This window comes from Grus americana, chromosome 5 (assembly GCF_028858705.1).
Source record: "Grus americana isolate bGruAme1 chromosome 5, bGruAme1.mat, whole genome shotgun sequence".
Classification (NCBI taxonomy): Eukaryota; Metazoa; Chordata; class Aves; order Gruiformes; family Gruidae; genus Grus; species Grus americana.
This window is the reverse complement of record NC_072856.1, coordinates 12,288,585-12,307,126: the sequence shown is the minus strand read 5'-3', so window position 1 is coordinate 12,307,126 and position 18,542 is coordinate 12,288,585. Positions and strand designations below refer to the sequence as shown.

The following is an 18,542-nucleotide window of genomic DNA, read 5'->3' as shown; positions in this document are numbered from 1 at the left end:
CTAGCACTTTGTGACAATATTTGCACAAGGCAATCGGTATCTGCTTAGTGAAGGATATAAAAAGATATGCACAAAGAAGTGATTCCTGCAGAGATGAAGATGACTTACTGAGTAATAACTCACATCATCTCACTCCAACCTGATTTCATTAACTCCTGGTAATGGGGGAAAAACCCCCTCACGTTACAAGTGCACGAGGGCCATTAAACCTGATTTATTGTCTTAACCACACTGCAAGACAGACAGAAACAAATGATACTTTTTTTTCCATGGAATGTTGTTAGTGTGTGTGTACTAAGATATTTTCTTCTTCTACTAGTCTGGCGCATCTGTACAACTTTGCTGCCATCTGCTGCCTTCTAAAGAAAAATAAATCACTCTCATTTAAAATTATTGCTGGATGTCAGTGGCACAGTGCTGCTGCCAGCAGGGAGGCCTGCATTTAAAAGAATTTTATATCTGGCTTGGGCTGGTTACTCAATATGCTGAGTAAGGCAGAGACTCAAATTTTTCATTCCTCCTGGGCTTTACTCAGAAAAAACAGGAACAACATAATACCTTTACATATTCTGAGGAGATGGAGAAAGGAAAATATTCTGTTCTTTCTGTTGTTCTGCAAGCTCAGGGGCTACACTTTGCTCAGCGGATGCCTGGATATTTCTTCTATCCCGACACCCCTTTTGTCACTGTGGGCTACCAAGAGAACAGTGAACATAGCGGCATTTTTTGAGAAAATAGTGTTTTCAAGTGACATGAAGGGATCAAAGGAGAATACTGACTCCTGTGTGTTACAGGAATTACCTATTTACTGATGCGTAAAGCAGGCTGAAGTTAGAAAGACCAGTACTGCCTTCTCAGGAGAATTCATGATTGGAGAGATGTTCTTAATTTCTAGACAGAGAGCTTTTTAAATGGCAGGAATGAGAACAGTGTGATGAATCAGGCTGACCTGTTTCTCCCATCTAGCTAAATAAGGCATAAACAATGCACCACCTGTGTAGTAGTTAGGTGTGAGCTGGCAGCTTCTACAATCACAGAACTGAACTTGTTCCTCTAACTGTTACAAACAGACAGGAATATTTTCTGCAATGACATTTTTATACTGCATTGAAATCACAGTTGGTTTTAGTATCATATCATAGTATCATAGAATCATGGAATGGTTTGAGTAGGAAGAGACCTTAAAGATCACCCAATTCCAACCCCCCTGCCATGGACAGGGACACCCTCCACTACACCAGGTTGCCCAAAGCCCCATCCAACCTGGCCTTGAACACTTCCAGGGATGGGGCATCCACAGCTTCTCTGGGCAACCTGTTCCAGGGCCTCATGACCCTCATAGAGAAGAATTTTTTTCCTAATATCTAATCTAAATCTATCCTCCTTCAGCTTAAGGCCATTACCCCTTGTCCTATCACTACATGCCCTTGTAAACAGTCCCTCTCCAGCTTTCCTGTAGGCCCCTTCAGGTACTGGAATGCTGCTGTAAGGTCTCCCCGGAGCCTTCTCTTCTCCAGGCTGAACAACCCCAACTCTCTTAGCCTGTCCTCATAGGAGAGGTGCTCCAGCCCTCCAATTAGCTTCATGGCCCTCCTCTGGACTCGCTCCAACAGTTCAATGACTTTCCTGTACTGGGGCCCCCAGAGCTGGATGCAGTACTCCAGGTGGGGGTCTCACAAGAGCGGAGTAGAGGGGCAGAATCACCTCCCTCAACCTGCTGGTCACACTTCTTTTGATGCAGCCCAGGATATGGTTGATTTACTCTGATATAATTACATACATTATATATACTTAGTATAATACAAGTATTCTTACTTTAATAAATAACCTGCTGCAAAATATTTTTATTATAACACACAATCCAACAACATTTACACAAGAAGGAAGTAGTATATATGGTATGAAAGGCTTCCTCAAATTCTATCTGAGGAAACTAAAGACAGCAGAGATGACTTGTGAAAGACTGTAAAGATCTCTTGGCTTATGTGGAGGATTTTAAAAATTTTATCTTTAATCCTGCTGAGTAACTCAAACGGGCATTGAAAAATGAGCCTTCCATCAAAATATTTCTTTTCATCTCTATGACTGTAGAGCTTATTAAAAAAAATTATATAGTATGTGATGCCTACATTCAGCCTTTTATTCATAATGGGTTTAAAACAAGTAGTTAAAATGGTACATTTTTTATTTACTTCTGGTTTGGAATCGGTGCTGCTTAAATTTGCTCTATACTGGATATACAGTGATTCACTCGTTGATTCATTTAGCCCGCTCAGCTTACATATTACATATTCTATTACAAATGGTTACAAATATGAGAACGGAAATGTTGTATGAATGGGGCACACTTGGAGCATGGGTCTTCAGCCAGGAAGTTACTTTAGCCTACAACTTTGCTTCTTTGCCTCAGGACAGGCATCAGTCCTGTTCCCAGGCCAGAAAAGCAGCTTCCGTCTGCCTAAATCTTCAAGGCCCCAAGTAAGGCTGCAAATGAGGTGAAGCACTGCAGCTAACTCCTGATAGTGCAGACAGAGGAGTGGGAGTCAGGACTAATGAACAGGCTGAACCACCACTACCCAACATACGAATGCACACACACAAATATAGATCACGGAACCACAGAAACACATACATGTAAACACCTACCCAGTAAGGCACACCACAGGACTGATGGGAAAAGCCTTGAGAAACTTGGGCCTAGTGTCACCTACAGGGCACGTCACTATTAATAAACACACAATTGACAGATATAGAAGAACAGGAATCAAAACTATTGCCAGCTCTCTTCTGTTAAAGGTTGTTTACTGCAGATCACTGGAAGTAGGCCCCTAGGTGAACAAGCCCAGTGAGAATCTAAAGAGAAGTACAGAGCAGCCAGGGCACCCTTGCTACTGTGTTGAAACAAAGGCTTGTGCAAAAACTCGTCTAAACGGTCCTTGTACTGCACAAATATCTGCTAGGGGATGTCAGATCTCAGTCAAATTACTATTTTGAAATAGTAACTTCTATGTATGTGTATGTTTGAAAAAGGCTTCAAAATTATATTTCAAATTCTGTTCCAGATCCAGTTTTGGCTTCCAGTTAGGATTCCATGCTGCTCTCTGGTTAAAAACACAGCAGTTTGAAGTCACAGTCACTGAATTAGTCTAGATTTTAACTCTGTCAGCTCTCATATATTCAAAGTAAATGTGACTGGAGGTAAAAAAAAAATCTATGGTGAAGAAAGGGAGTGGAAAAGCCCAGTCCTTTTAGAAAGAGAATAGGTGCTGTAGGCCAAACCAGAGATGCTATGGGGAAAAAAGTGATCTTCTGGCTCAGTGTGCAGCAGCAGCCAGAAGTCAGTACATTGTGCAGCATCAGGAAGATTACTGCGAACGTGACAGAGGGGTCAGTTTGGCACTGTATAAAACCTTGGTGCACCCCCACCTTGAGTTCAGCACACAGTTCTGATCTTTGTGTCAGTGGATCTACAGAGAGCAGAGGGAAGAGCAATGAAAAGGGTCAAGGGGATGGACTGGCTGCTTTCTGAGGAGAGGCTAAAAAGGCTGGAACTCTTCCATCTGGAGAAGTGAAAGCTGAGGAGTGATTTAGTTTTACAAAATCATTAAGGTGGTGAATAAGGTGAACACAGAAGTGTCGTTCATCAAATCCTGCAATATTACAACTGGGGTGGGAGGGATACTCACTGAGACTAGCAGAGAAGTGGTTTAAAACTGATAAAAGAAAATGCTTTTTTTGCACAGCAGTTAGTGAATTCCTGGAATTTCTTGTCCTGACAGGCTGTGAAGGTAGGTGGCATCAGCAAGTCTAAAAAGAAATGAGAACATATATCAGATAACAGTATCAAAACAGATACTATAGGGAATAGGCAGAGATTGGCTCTTTAAAATCCTTAATCCAGTGATGCTGGGAGAGTATGAGGAGAATAGAACACAGGAAGTGGCCAGGTTCACATGATGTCCCTAAACAGTATCTCTTTTCACTGCAGGAGACAGTAGTGGCAGCACATTGGCCTAAGCAGACTATTGCTCTAACCCAGTCAGACATTTTTTATATTCTTATGAATAAAGCTTCTGTGCTGAGAATCCCCTCCACACAAGAAAAGCCACCCTATTGTGCTGTATTGGGAATGTGAATAGTTCCAGTGCTGCAGCAGACAACTGGAAAACTGGCTAATGAAAGCATATAGGTATAGAAACACATGTCTTTACAGTAAGAGATACCAACAGGATTGTTCAACCTACATAGCCATACACCCTCCAGCAGCAGCTTGAAACTCTCTAGGATTGTGAGGTTAGAAAAGAGTTAACTCTTCTCTGTGAGGCCTTGCAGTGTAGATAACAAAAGAGAAAGACTCACTAAATCTCTGGACAGGAGGCAGAACAACTTGCATTGAAGGGCTAGTAATTGTAACTACCACCACAAATAGTTGGGAGGGTTATAGAAGCAACTGACCAATTTAACTGTTTTAAGGGTGCTGCAGAGTGGAATAAAACATATTAATAGGAACTATTTTAACCATGTCGTGCTTTCTCTTAATTGCTGCTTGTTTGGGAACAGTGTTTTAATGCTTTTCTTCTTGTCAACCACTGTAGCAAGAGAGAAACCACTTCTTCTGACTTCAGTTAAGAACAGCAGAGGTCTGTGATGTGCTCTATGAGTATAATTGAACCGAATGACGTTCAATAAAAGAAAAAATGTATGGGCAAGAAGCTTATTCTTTGCTTTCATGTGTATTGCATATTTTTGAAGTCACAAGTTTTTGTTGGTTAAGGAGTTTTACTTTTACCCTGCTTTCTCACCAGCCTCTCTGATAGTGAAGGCTGAATAGGGAAAGTGTTGACCTTTCTCTGTATGTTCCAGTTAATAAATACAAATAACACTTTCTTGTATCTGTGCCCAGTTTGGATAAAACACAGTCTGATAGATACTGTATCCCAGATGTTACATCTGATAATTATGCAGCTTTGAAATGTAACATAATCAAATGTTATTAAAACCACTAAAGTGAAATTAAACCTGCATCCCTGTCATATTTTTTTTCTGCAGGAAAACACAGGTTTTGCCTTGAAAAGGTCAGTTTAAAGAAGAAACATAGTGATTTAGAGGAAGGTAACTTTCAATTCTGGCTTGTCTGTGTTAAAAACTTTGCAATAAACTGCTCATCAGTTACTTATCATAGGCAAAACGGTCCACTGGTAAGCTCTGTTGCTTTTGTGTATTCTAACACACTTCTAGTATGATCCAGAAAATCCAGGCAAGAGGTAATATATGTGATCATATGACTTGTTATCTTAAATGGTTTCATATGTGGTATTTGCTCCAGTTATTTGACATGACTCAAGTTGACCTCATTGTTTGTATGCTTGAAAGGGAACAATTATGCAACTACTAAATGGTATGGAAGACAGCAATGCCACACAAGACAGAAAAGAAGGTAGGAATGCAATGTCTACCAACTGTCAAAATGTCTCACACCAACATAGTAAGTATATTTTCTTTGTACGATCCTATATTACAGAACAATGAAAAAGCTAACATTCATGCTGGTAAATCTAGGTTAATCAAGACATCTTGTAGTTCTTATAGTCATTTGGAACCTACAGTTTTTGTGGTTTTCACATCAGAACGTGAATATTTTCAGACAAGTTCCATGTTTGCCAGAATAACAAAAAATAAAATAATTAAAGCAGACAATAGTGGCACTAAAAATAGCATCTTATGACAATGCATAAATCAATGCATATGTATCTTCAGTTATAAAATCTTTGTACATACTTAACGTGAGTTTGGCAACATCTTAAGGAGGATGTTAAAACAAGTACATCTTTAGTTTTATCAGTGGTTTATAAAAAACACTGATGAAATAAGATAGCATTAATTAAAATTGAACAAGACACAAACACTGTAACTTTCTTCTTGGTACTGACCTCCTTCTTGCAGAAGCATTTGTATTAAAAAGTTAGAAACTTAAGGATGGAAGGGTTCTGGAAAATTCACTGGTATCTATTTAATCTGATTTTGAAGTTCTTTATTTTAGTTTTCCTGGCACTCATTTCAAGCTTTTGTAAGTGAAAACATGTAATATCTTATGAAACTGCAAAGCATTCTCTGAAAACTATTTTGCTAGATTTCAAATCACCTTGAAGCCTTACAGAAGTTTTTGTTGAGCAGACAGAGGTTACAAGACAAAGACATTCTATTGTTCTGAAGCCTTTGACTCCAATCTCATCTTATCAAACGTCAGTAGCTACTGAGTGACTGAAGGGACAACACCCAGCTGAATCAGCACAGCAGGCAGTATGCTAATGCTTCAGAAGGGTGAGTACTTTCTGCTGATTCCATAATGAACCAACTTAAAATGGGTGGCAACAGGCTGCTGGAGGTACTTTAAGACAACGTTAAACTGTGCCATAATTAAAGAGTTTATTAGGCATTCTGTACTGATTCCAGTGTCCTGACTAAAGCCCACACCTGTGGAATTGCACACTGTATTACCTAGATCTTCCTCCTATTTCAGTATTTTCTATTCCCCATTACACAGGTCTCTGGGGATGTTATGCATGTTCAGGAAAGTGCTCCAGTGAAGTACTGGAGAAAGGAAACTTCAGAAAAAATAGTAAATATCTTTGGCTGTCACACAAATGCCCAATCAACAATATGTGCTAGTTTGCTACCTAGCATAATAAGCTCTCCTTGTCCTACTAGTAGAATTGTTGATGCACATTGAGGACAAGAGCCTAAAGAATATGACAAAGTGTTCTTTTGGAGCACAGAGGCTACTTGTTGCCAGCTCTGAGGGAAGTAGACATTGGTGCCTGAGGATTTATTAAAGTTTTCCCCAGGTGCTTGACAATATGATCTTGCCTCCAGATACTGTGTTTCTTTCAACATGTGAGTAGGATGATCAGTTGTAATTAGCAGGACTTTAAAGCTGACCAAAGCAAATACCAATTACTGTCAGTCAGCGTGGTGATTACAGCTACCTCAGACAAATTGCAACAGAAGGCTGGTTGCTTTGTTTATGTGTTAGAAGTGGATGGCAAAGGAAAGCAAACATCATGATTTAGCTCACAGCCTTGGAATCAAGAGGAGGAGAAAAAGATTTTTGCTTACCATGACACATTCAATGTTTTGTTCTGGATTTTTCAGGACTTCTCTCAAACATTTAGTATCACAGACATAAAAGAGAAAAGTAAATGGACCAGAGGGCTGATCAGAGTGGTTTTGTTCCCTAAATAGCTAGGATGGAACTGTACTAAACTGCAGTTTTCAGGTCACGGCACAGCCTTAGAGCCTTCTCTTCTGTTCAGCACAATCTGGTAGTAACTGTGCTCAGTTATATCCCTCACAGCTGCTCTTTCCCATTCTGAAAGTGATTCTGCGCTTTGGAACCACAATGTTTCCCACTGAGCCCAAAAGCCCACATTGGTACCCTGAGGTGGTACTGCCTAACAGTGTTATCCTGAGCCAGAAGGCAACTACGTTCCAAGACACACACTGTCAACAGCACTCAGCCTTTCACAGCTCCTTCTCTGTAGCAGCAATGAGGGGAATATCAACCCTTCTGCATATTTGTAGCGCTCGTTAGCCCAGGTGTTCCCTCCTAAGTTCACTGCTATGATGTGATCCATTCCTTGTTGTAGGTTTCAAAACTATTATCCCAAGCAGAATGTCTTGAGAAGGTAATGTTTTTTCTGCATGTGCCTAGGTCATTCTGACCTAACCCCTTTCCTGTAATATTGTCAGACAACTGGCTAACTGCCAATGTGCTCAATGAATTTAAAATGCCATTAGAAAGATTATGGTCTGAGTTCAGTCCAGATTTCCTCCAACTCAAACTGTTATGAAAATGCTTGGAATATTTAAACATTGCTTGTACTGTGCAGAGGTAGAGTAGGATTTTTGCTTCTGTTGACTCCTGTCTGAAAAGCTCCTCCTATCTCTAAGTTATTTTTATCCATGTCTAACATTGAAGATTTTTGAAACAGCATTTAGCTAAAAAGGGAAGCTGACATAAAAGTGTATGCCAACTTTCCAAATGCTAAATTACAGTTACTTTCTTGCCTCACTGCCACCTATGAAGAATGTGGCTACACAGATAACCTGGAAATGGAAATACTAGTCTGCAATACAGCTGCACTTGACTAAATATAGCACTTGACTAAATAACTTGATCTTAAAGCAGCCTTCCAGTACCTGAAGGGGCCTACAGGAAAGCTGGAGAGGGACCGTTTACAAGGGCACGTGGTGACAGGACAAGAGGTAATGGCTTTAAACTGAAAGAGGGTAGATTTAGATTAGACATTAGGAAGAAATTCTTCACTATGAGGGTGATGAGGCACTGGAACAGGTTGCCCAGAGAAGCTGTGGATGCCCCATCCCTGGAAGTGTTCAAGGCCAGGTTGGATGGGGCTTTGGGCAACCTGGTGTAGTGGAGGGTGTCCCTGCCCATGGCAGGGGGGTTGGAACTAGATGATCTTTGAGATCCCTTCCAACCCAAACCATTCTATGAGTCTATGAAATATTTAGGTAATTAAAGAATTAGAAAGCTGAGCCTGTATGATGGCACAGTCTGTGAGCTTGTGGTGACATCACTCTCCCGGACTTGTTAAGATAAGTTACCTCTTTTAGCAAAACCTTACTCTTCCTGGGCTTGGTCACAGACTGTGTTTTTCTTCCTGTACTACTGAGTACCTGACACTCATTTTGTAAAGTAGTAGGACTCCCTGGGCAAGGAAATAGTTACCACTAATCATATTAAGGCAAGAACAGGAAACAAGGATACTCTGGGGAATCTGGGAGCCAAGTGGACGCAAAGAGTCATGCCATGGATTATGTCACCTCGTCCAAGGAGCAATCCCTGGTCCCTGAGCCAAGCAGTTCTATGCTGTTCGTGCCCACTCTGCTATGTTGCCATGCAGAGTGGTTGCCTATGTGTGTGCTGACAGCTGGGGTGTGGTTGGGGAACTGGGACTATCTGGATTAAAACTAGCCAGGGTTTGGTCTCTAAATGAGAACACGGAGACTCCAAACCAAAAAGAACAAGGAGGGGTCAAAAACTTGAAGAGTGGACGCTGGGAGCAGACAGGCAAGGAGAATGAGACAGGCCAGACATAACACAGATTAGAGAACACGTAGTAGAAGTCAGTTCTTAGGGGAGAGACCCAGGAATTCATTAGTCTGTAGGGGAACACAGTGTGTTGTATACACTTCTACAGAACAGCAACACAGGTTCCTTGTGTAATAAAAGTTATCCAGAAAAATAAATACAAAAAATAGCATACACTATGTATAACAGTGCCTAATCCAGGAGATCTAACAAGTAGTTAGAAGATGATGTATCTGGTTAAAGATACCTTTATTGATAACAAGAATTAACTAAATGTATTTAGGAAGTTATAAAATGTATAGAATCCCAGAATATCATGATACTTAATATTGAACTAGATGTGGACTTCTCTATAACTTTGTGGAATGTTCAGCTAGAGGCATAAATGTCCATCTTCATTTGTTTACTGTCTAAGAACAGATCTGTGGCCCTAAATGGATTTCCAAAGCACATAGTTGCTCAGAACTGACCTTTGAAAATTCTAAATGAAATCTGCATGTGTATGCCAGTGTTTAGGTGTTACTGTTTAGCTTTGGAAAAAGCTTGATGGAAGATTAAGAAAATGGGAAATGCATCAAGCTAGAATCTTTTTCCTATGACCTCTTGTAGGAATCTTTGTGAACTCATGTTTTTCTTCAGCAAATCTGCAAATAATTTTCAAGGAAACCAAAAATATTGTGTTAAGGTTCCAGGACTATCTGTTTCTATTATTTTAGTTATTTTCCCTCTATATCCAATTCTTAAAAAATATGTATATATACATGGTTAAAGAGGTTAGGTGGTGCATGCAGATATGTCCTCGCTTTACAGGGCAAAAGACTTTCAAATTCAAAATGCTTTGAAAGGCAAAATGGTGAGAAATAACAGTTCTTAAAGACTGTTATATATTACAACAGGGGATATTATTTTTTTAAAGTTATAGGCTTATGGTTGACCTTGTGTGAATTCAACACAATTAACAAAATGGAGCTCAGTTTATCTCCCATAATCTTCAGTTTGTCTCCAGAAAAGTGCCTTTTCCTGCCCCATGTTTCTCTTTTGTTCTTCATGTGCCATTTGATGGATCTCTTGCCTGTCTTTTTGTCTACTAGAAGGCACTGAAAAGAATATAGATAATAGAAAGGAGGACCTTCTGGTCTCACTGCAATATCAAGGCACACTTTAGCCTTGATCAGCTCTGGTAGGGAAGAGGCAAAGCCTTCACCTTGAGAGCTATAATCTCTGCTCTCCTTGCAACTGGCCACTGGAAAAAGCCCATGGTTGATACTCTTCAGAGAGCATCATGGTTCGTCTCACTGCACTTTGCCAGGATGGACATTTTTACTGAAGCAGTAAAGAGAAATGTCTATTGCCTGCAAGCACCTTTCAATGACACGTTTTCAAACAGGCAAAAAAAGTATCAGGGAGGACGTGGGTTCAGGGGCTGCCAGGCCAGAGAAACCACCCATTCCTGTGGCTCTGGTGCCATGCTTATGTCCTGTTTCTGAAAGCTCTGCAGGAAATGATGAGACAGAAACCTATTTCTTCTGGCACAGAGCAGTTAACTTTTGGAAATCTAAGATATATTACAGCAGAGGATTTGACTAATATGGTACTTTGAGGGAATCTTTGTGATCACAGACACAATCCAGTCAGTTAACTGTCTTAAATGCCAGCACTGACAGACACTTCTTGGCCATACACTAGAAGTCCCTTTTGGAGCGGGGGGGAAGCAATCCAGCTCTCTCTGTCCTTACTCTAGTTGCAGATATGTCGCTTTCCCCTAGTCAGTGCTTCTGGCAAGGAAATGGTTACTCTTGCAAGAGTGGAAATGGGAAAACCTGCATTTCTCCAAACTTGTCTGGATACCCAGGAGTCAGGAGGACTCTTCTAACAGACTGCCAGCTGGATCAAGAATAATGAAGTTCCAGGGTTTAAACAGTGGTCTGTTCTGGCCATTCTTGACGTAAAAAGATACTTTTACTCCCTTCCAGTTCAGTCCTCCCACTCTTTAATTTTTTGGTTCCCTTTCTTGGACTTCTATGGATTAAAACCAGAAAACAAACAGCACTCCTCCCCCCACTTCAGAAGAACACTTTTTCCTGCTTTTCTTGGCTAAGTGCTCCTTTCATACTCAGTGGGTATCCTTGGGATGTCTCCCAAGGCAGGCTCTGCACAATGGCCCAGCACCAAGAAGCATGGCTGTCTAGTGCCTAGCAACACTGACGTGACCTCGAGTGGCTTAATGTTATAATTGCTGTCTCTTAGATAGTATGTGAACTCAGACCAATCTCTAAGACTCATAACCACACCAAAATCTCCTGAAAGGAGCAGATACTTTCACTGGCCTCAGTTCCCTTTCTGAAGGTTCCAAGAAACAGAGCCTGTTTTCTTTGTTTTTCATTCATGCAGTAACAGGAAATCCCAGAGACCAAAACAAGAGATTTCATTGTTTCCCAGAACTGGTAACACCTTGATGGCTAGTTTGATTTAGGGCAAAATGAACTAAAAAACCCCAAAGAACCACCCTCCTCATTCAGCTGTATGGTCTTGTTAAGCAGCAATTGCAAACTTCTATTGACCTGAGCAGAGCCAAGATTTCATCCCAAACACATTATCAGTGCAGATGACTATCTGCCAGTGTGCCCGAGATCTGTGATCCATATTCTCAAGCTTTCTAAGAGTCTGAAGTCAGACATCACTTGCCACAAACATCTTCTGAGTAACATCAATGAGGAACCACAGTGTTCTAAGGTAGTTGATCTCCTTCACAGTAACTGATTAGATTCACAATGTAGTTAATTTCTGGATCATACTAGTCATTTATATACTTTAGTACTATTTCAAAGGCTGGCAACATGATACTTGAAATCATGTAATTTGTAAGTATTAGGGGAGCATATTTTGGTAGCTCTTCCAACTTCTGACCAACAACTGAATAGTTTAACAAATGTCCTTCAGTCCCTCAGACACAGAGGACAAACACGGAATTTGGACAAGAGTACACCTCCATTTCTTGGCCATGTCGTGATCTTTACAGAGATAAAAATGCATCCATCTTAAATGAAGCTTATCACAACATTTCCATAACATCTGTCTGATAGTGCAGTGGGTTGACCTTGGCTGGCTGCCAGGTGCCCACCAAGCTGCTCTATTGCTCCCCTCCTCATCAGGTCAGAGGGGGAGAAAATAAGATTAAAAACAGCTCGTGGGTCAAGATAAAGGCAGTTTAATAAAGCAAAAGCAAAGGCTGCATGTGGAAGCAAAGGAAAACCAAAAGATTTATTCTCTTCTTCCCATCAGCAGGCAATGTCCAGCCACTTCCTAGGAAGCAGGGCTTCAGTACGTGTAGTGGTTGCTCTGGAAGACAAAAGTCGTAATAATCAATGCTTCCTTCTCCTCCTCCTTTCTCTTTTATTGCTGAGCACCACATCATATGATATGGAATATCTCTTTGGTCAGTTTGGGTCAGCTGTCCTGGCTGTCCCCCCTCCCAAAATCTTGCCCACCTCCAGCCTACTGGCCTGTGGGGCTGAGGTGGAATGTTGGAGAGACAGCCTTGATGCTGTGGGAGCACTGCTCAGCAGTAGCCAAAACACTAGTGTGTTATCAACACCCTTCTAGCTACAAAAACAAAGCACAGCGCTATGAGGGTTGCTACAGGGAAAATTAACTCCATCCCAGCCAGAGCCAATACAGATAGGTTTGCCAGTTCTCTGGCCCTTTAAAATTTTGGAGGCAACATTCAACATACAACCGAACTTTTGGTTACCTATATTGACGTGCTGCAGGCAAGTGATTGCCAGTTGCCATGATAAATGTTAGTATTTTCCTTTAAAGTTTGGTATTTGACCCCTCTAATATGTGAAAGTGTTGACTCACACACATAGGCAGATTTAACCATACCATATGATGTGGTGCTCAGCACACAATTAGGACTGGATCATCACTTTGTCATCTGCCCTTAACAAAGTGGTAGCATGGAGTTGTCTGTGTCCCCAAACTAAGAAAACTGCTCCAGTCTTGCATCAGATGAAACTGAAGTCTCTTTAGTGCAATGATCTCAGCAAACGATTGGGGAAACTGAACCAAAGCCTCCTTTGGAGTTCTGCAGAGTCTGCTTTACCTCTCTAACCTGCAGGATTAAGCTCAACAGAGAAATAAAGGGGACACTTGATGCTCACTTACATCTCTGTGGAGGGTCATGATAGTAGACCTTAAAGGACAGCTAATTAATTGACAGACAAACCATCAAGACATCAAAGAAATGGTTGGTTCTTAACAGCTTTTGCATGATTAATAACACAGGTTGGGAATTAGAACCCACATTTCCCACTACTCATCCTTAGGTCCTAAACACAAAAGTTATCTTACTGTTCATTTACATAATAAATGAAGTTCTGGATTTCTCTTTCATCAAAATTTAGAATCACATAGCTTATTTGGAAATATGAAGAGAACTGAGGGTCTGATTGATGCTACATACATATTGGGAAGTACATAATATACTGCAAAGTTACAAAATACCTGCTGATTTCTATTTGTTTTAAGATTAGGTAATATGTGTGTTTGATTAACATTCCAACTTAATAAAAGCCCAGTAAGTTCCCTGCAAGTTATGTAAGAATAATTTTAAAATATTTCATGAAAGAAATTATTTTCCATTAAAGAAAATGGGACAATTCTAAATGCCTTCATATGTTAGCCAGCTAAAAGTATTTTATCATAGGAACCACTAAATTTATCTCTAATGTTCAGGAATTCATCATTATTTCTTCAGTACAGCATGTAATTCCCAATAATTCCATATTAATTAAATGTATTATTAATTTTCATAATAAAAAGTGCATACTTGGAACCAAATTGTAATTACATTGTGTTCTTTATCATTTTGTTGAAGGTGGGCTCTTTTATAAGCTTTCATTGTTCATGAGGTTAATTTAGCTTAATTTTCTCATCACATATAAATGTATCTCAAGTTTTTTCTATTTGGATATCAAAGTCATGGGAATTAATCTTCACATTCAAAGGAGGCTTACTTACATTTGCAGACAGAGACAATAAAAGTGACTGTAGCCATTCCCAATGCCTTTCCACACAGTCTGGCCCAACCCAGCCATGGGGCTTATGGCTTCAGTAGTAGGAATGGCTGAATTTTAAATACATATCCACTCCTTCAGCAGTCTCAAATTGAAGACTGATCCTTTCAAAGATAAAACTAGAAGCAGCTCTCACTAATACACCCACTTCTAGCTGAAGTAGAGAACACTACCTCCATTAAGCACTTTCCGCTCTAGGGACTATAAACTCCAAGAAAGGAAGTGTATGTGAATACACCCCAGCCTCTAGATCTCTCTTGGTTTGCCCACACCTCTGAATTCCTGTCAGCATCAACTTAGAAATGCCTCCCTCTAAGTGATGTTATGTTCTGAGTGATTCTTGCTGTTCTCCTGGCAGCCTTGTCATGCTCTGCAGCTGGTTCTCTTTCCCTCTGCTCCAGAATCATTATCCAGGTCAACACTTCTCTTGCTGAATGGAGCTTGCAAACTTCCTACATCACACTGTAACAACTAAATCCACAATATGCAGTTCCAGTATTGCCTCATGCATTCAGATATGCTCTGAATTTCAAGAGCAAGAGACTTAATTGATTCAATTTTAATTTGGAATTCTCTTTCTAATCTAATTTTCAAAAGGTCATATTAAAAAAAAAATCAAAGATATGACTGGTGTTACATAATGGTGTAAGTTTGCTTTCCTCCCCTAAATAGCCTTTCAATTTCATTGGAATTAGTTGCATAAAACAAGCTGGATTTAGCTCAAGTTGTCCTTTGTGGATTTTTAGTTTTAAATTAGATATCTTGTGATTTTTTCCAGTGGGTATGAATATGCAAGATGACAAGTAAGAGCTATTGAAGATACTTCACCAAGATCAATGAGATGGCAAGTAAATGTTGAGTTGAACAGGAAGAACTTATCATGAGGTGGTAGGCTGAGGACTTGTTTCCCAGAGGACTGAGTAGAGCTCTGTTCCTAGGATTTCTAAAAGTAACCATAATGCAGGAGCATGAGACTGAACGGGTCTCAGCAGCTAGGGGAATACATTACATATGTTTTGGAGTAAAGTTCTAGAATATTCTGCTACTTCTAACAAATGCTATTTGCTATCTTAGTTTCCAGCTAATTAATTTTATTTAAAGGTAAAGAAAATGTTCCATGTTGCTTTGTTTTGCCATAGTTCTGTAATTGATCTGTTTTCTAAAATGGTGTTGCAGTCAGGTATCAGTGAGATGTGGACTACATTGCTTCAAACAGAAGGGGTACTGCTCACCATCTCATGATGTGGTTTGCACTATGAAAAAATTCATTTTTGAGGGGATAAGATGACCCAAGAGGCCTATTCTATTTTTATTTTTCATTATTTGTTTTCTGTTGTAATGTGTTCTTTCCTACAAATAGACACTTAACTGGATTTGGACCTATATTTAGCATTCATGGACCTTATCCCCTTTATTTTCTCTGGTGAGATCAATGTTCTGCTGTGATTTGCAGAGCTATATGGGTATGAAAGTAATTTGAGAGAGAAGAGTTGTCCACACGAGCTGAATGAAGGAAAATGCCCACATCTCATCAAAACCCTATGAGAGCTAAGCCCCAGCCTTTGGTCCTGCTGTTCTTTGTCTTTTATTCTTTCAGAAAGGACTTTGTGGCCTCTTCATGGATGGGAAGCAGAAGGATTGAGATATGACCTCTACCTCACAACCTGATGATTACTGGAATTTGGGAAGATGTGCAGACAAAGGGTGACTCAATACCTATCACCTGATTTGAGGAAGCCTGTATCTGAGGTGTGTGATTTGCTCAGCAAATAATTGAGCTGCTATTTTTAAGAGAGATTTTCCCTACACCAAGGATGCTACAGGAGAATCTTAGCACTGGGCCTACCAGTGTTTCTGCAGGGCTGGTGGAGACTGCGCTACTGTCCCACAGAACTGGAGTGATTAGTGGAAGGGATCACTGCTTCTGTTGGGCAAAAGAGTCACCAGATATGTAAGTCCTCTGTTCTACCCCCTCTGAGACCATCTCTTTCCTTCACCATTCCCTCCAAATCATTATTTTTCTCTTCAAGGACTGAATCATGGCACCCTGCCTGTGTCCTTGTTAAGATCGCAGCTAGAAAAATGCTTTTGCTTAAGAAAATAACATCATGGGAAAGGCCATGGCAACACAAACACTCATTTTGCCAGAACACATTTATACTGGATGGGTGGGTAGTTCAGATGGCCATGAACACTTAATAAAGCTCATTTTTCTAGTAATTCCCCAAGGCATTTTCTTAAAAAAAAACTATTATAGAGAGGCAGACATTTCAGTGGAAACTGCCAGACTTAAAACAAATATGATTACCTTCTTTTCATATTTTTTTCCTGTCACCTTAGCAATCCAGGGAAGGCAATTTGTAGTCTAAATAAATTGGATCATATTATGCCTTTTCAACTCTTCAGTCTTTTCTAAGTTTTATTTTTGCATCCAAAATCCTAACAACAGCCTGTAACACATTTACATTCCTGCATTCTTGCCTCTGTTTTGTTGGGTACACAGTATTCCTTCTCCTTCTTTTTTTTTTCTCTCTCCCTTTGGTAATATAATCATTCCACATTTTTCCAGATTTGGACAAACAGAAATGTTTTCAGCCTCCAGTTAGTGTTTAAACAACAACAAAAAAGCACCTCTGGCCTTAAGGCATGAATTTAAAACATTAAACTGAATGCAGAAAGAAGCAATATGAAATCTAGGATAAGGAAGTCAAAGCTGTCTAAGAAATTTCACAGATTCAGAGAATTTAAGGCCAAGATGAACCAACAGATCTCTTAGTTTGACTCCTGTTTGTCAAGGCCATTATGTTTTACCCATTTATTACTATATTGAGATCCACAACTCTGTTCAACTGAAGTATTACTTCTGGAAAAGTACATCAAGAGGTAGACAATCAACAGCTTCCCTGACATTGATTACTCATATGCACTGTTAAAAAGCATGCCTAACTTCTCATTTGAATCTGCTGGCTTCACCTTACTGCCCTCGGTTCTCATTTTTCCCTCTTTCTACAATATTAAAAAGCCCTTATGTCCCTGATAACTTCTCATAGAGAAATTATTTGTGAACTCATCTACTCACCCTTGGTCCACAGATCTGTTCAAACTGTGCCAATATATGCTCCTCAAACTGCAGTGCTGGATTTCATTCCACTTGTAGCACTAAGCTTTTCTTAGTAGGCTATAGCATTACCTCTTCCATCAGCCTCCATAGTACATACATTTCCTGGACACAGGTTCTCTGTTCTCCCTTCACAGAAATAGACCCAACAACTGATCTATCTCCAGTTTTCAGAATCCCAAGGGAACCCCAAGGCACTCTCTGCAAAACTATAGTTGGAATTACATTTTACACCTTAGGACATACCTAAGGTGGAAGATATACACACTGTAACACTCCTTGCATGTATTTTTAAGACATTACTGCTCTTCATTTTGATAGCCCAAGAAATACAATGTGTATTTTCTTGACACATCCTAAATCACTTGTTACAAGTAGATACCATATCATCTGGAGCTACCTAGAACCCTTCTCTGAAAGCTCCAGCCAGAGTCTCTCCTGTCCAGCCCACTTCCTGAGATGTCACTTCCTGCAGCTAACTTAGACTTCCCATCTCATGTTTTCAGTTCCATCCTATATAAAAACCTTCCACTTCTTTCTCTAGTACTTTTATGTGCTTAAGCCTTTTCCACTTCATATACCCATTTATAGCACCTGGCTTATTTGGGTTTTTTGTTGAAGTTTTGTTTCCCTGCAGAAACATTTGGAGTAAAAGGTTCATCTAACCTCCTTGACTAATTGTTCAGTCAAACTATAAGATTTAAAACAAAGGACTCCCTTTTATTCCTAGTCTCAGACAGAAAGGCTTGCTTAGCAAATGTGGATACACATTCATACACAGGCATTAAAAACACACCTAAACATTAAAAAACAGGCAAGTTTCCATTACATAGATAACATTCCCTCAATTATCACAACTATGATTAATTATATTTTTTGATCAAGGTAATCTTTTATCAGCTCCTGAATTACAAAAATAAAAGCAGTAACACTTCTGTAAAATCACTTTAGCTCCTGATACTGCAAGGATGTGCAAAACCCGTCCATGACTTGTGTGGGAAGCTGACAGACTAGGGGCACACCTTCTCAGAAAGTATCTCAGGGCAGGTCTGATAGAGGTGGCTCTGATTCCCTATTCTGTCCTTATTGGCTCTTGTTGCACAGCGTGAGTCCTTGTCATTTCACCTGCTCGACAGCACATGCTATTTGTGTAGAAACAACATACTTTTTCTTCAGTCTATCACAGTATTTAAGTATACTAGAAAGACAGAAGCATCTGCCACAGGGAGGAAAA

General features: G+C 40.0%; 1 protein-coding gene across 3 annotated transcripts in view; it reads right to left on the bottom strand.

The window, feature by feature from the left end:
* Window positions 1-3,337: 3,337 nt before the first annotated feature.
* The window catches only part of LOC129206874 (uncharacterized), a 66,140-nt gene continuing 50,935 nt past the window's right edge, over window positions 3,338-18,542 (bottom strand). For 2 of the 3 annotated variants that reach the window (XR_008577304.1, XM_054826939.1), the window contains one exon: window positions 12,305-12,451. Coding sequence is in view for 2 of the 3 variants with exons in the window: in XM_054826939.1 (XP_054682914.1) it covers window positions 12,391-12,451 (61 nt within the window). In the remaining variant the exon portion in view is untranslated. Of the gene's footprint in view, window positions 3,808-12,304; window positions 12,452-18,542 lie in introns of those variants that run through there. The other variant, XM_054826940.1, reaches the window with a different exon arrangement.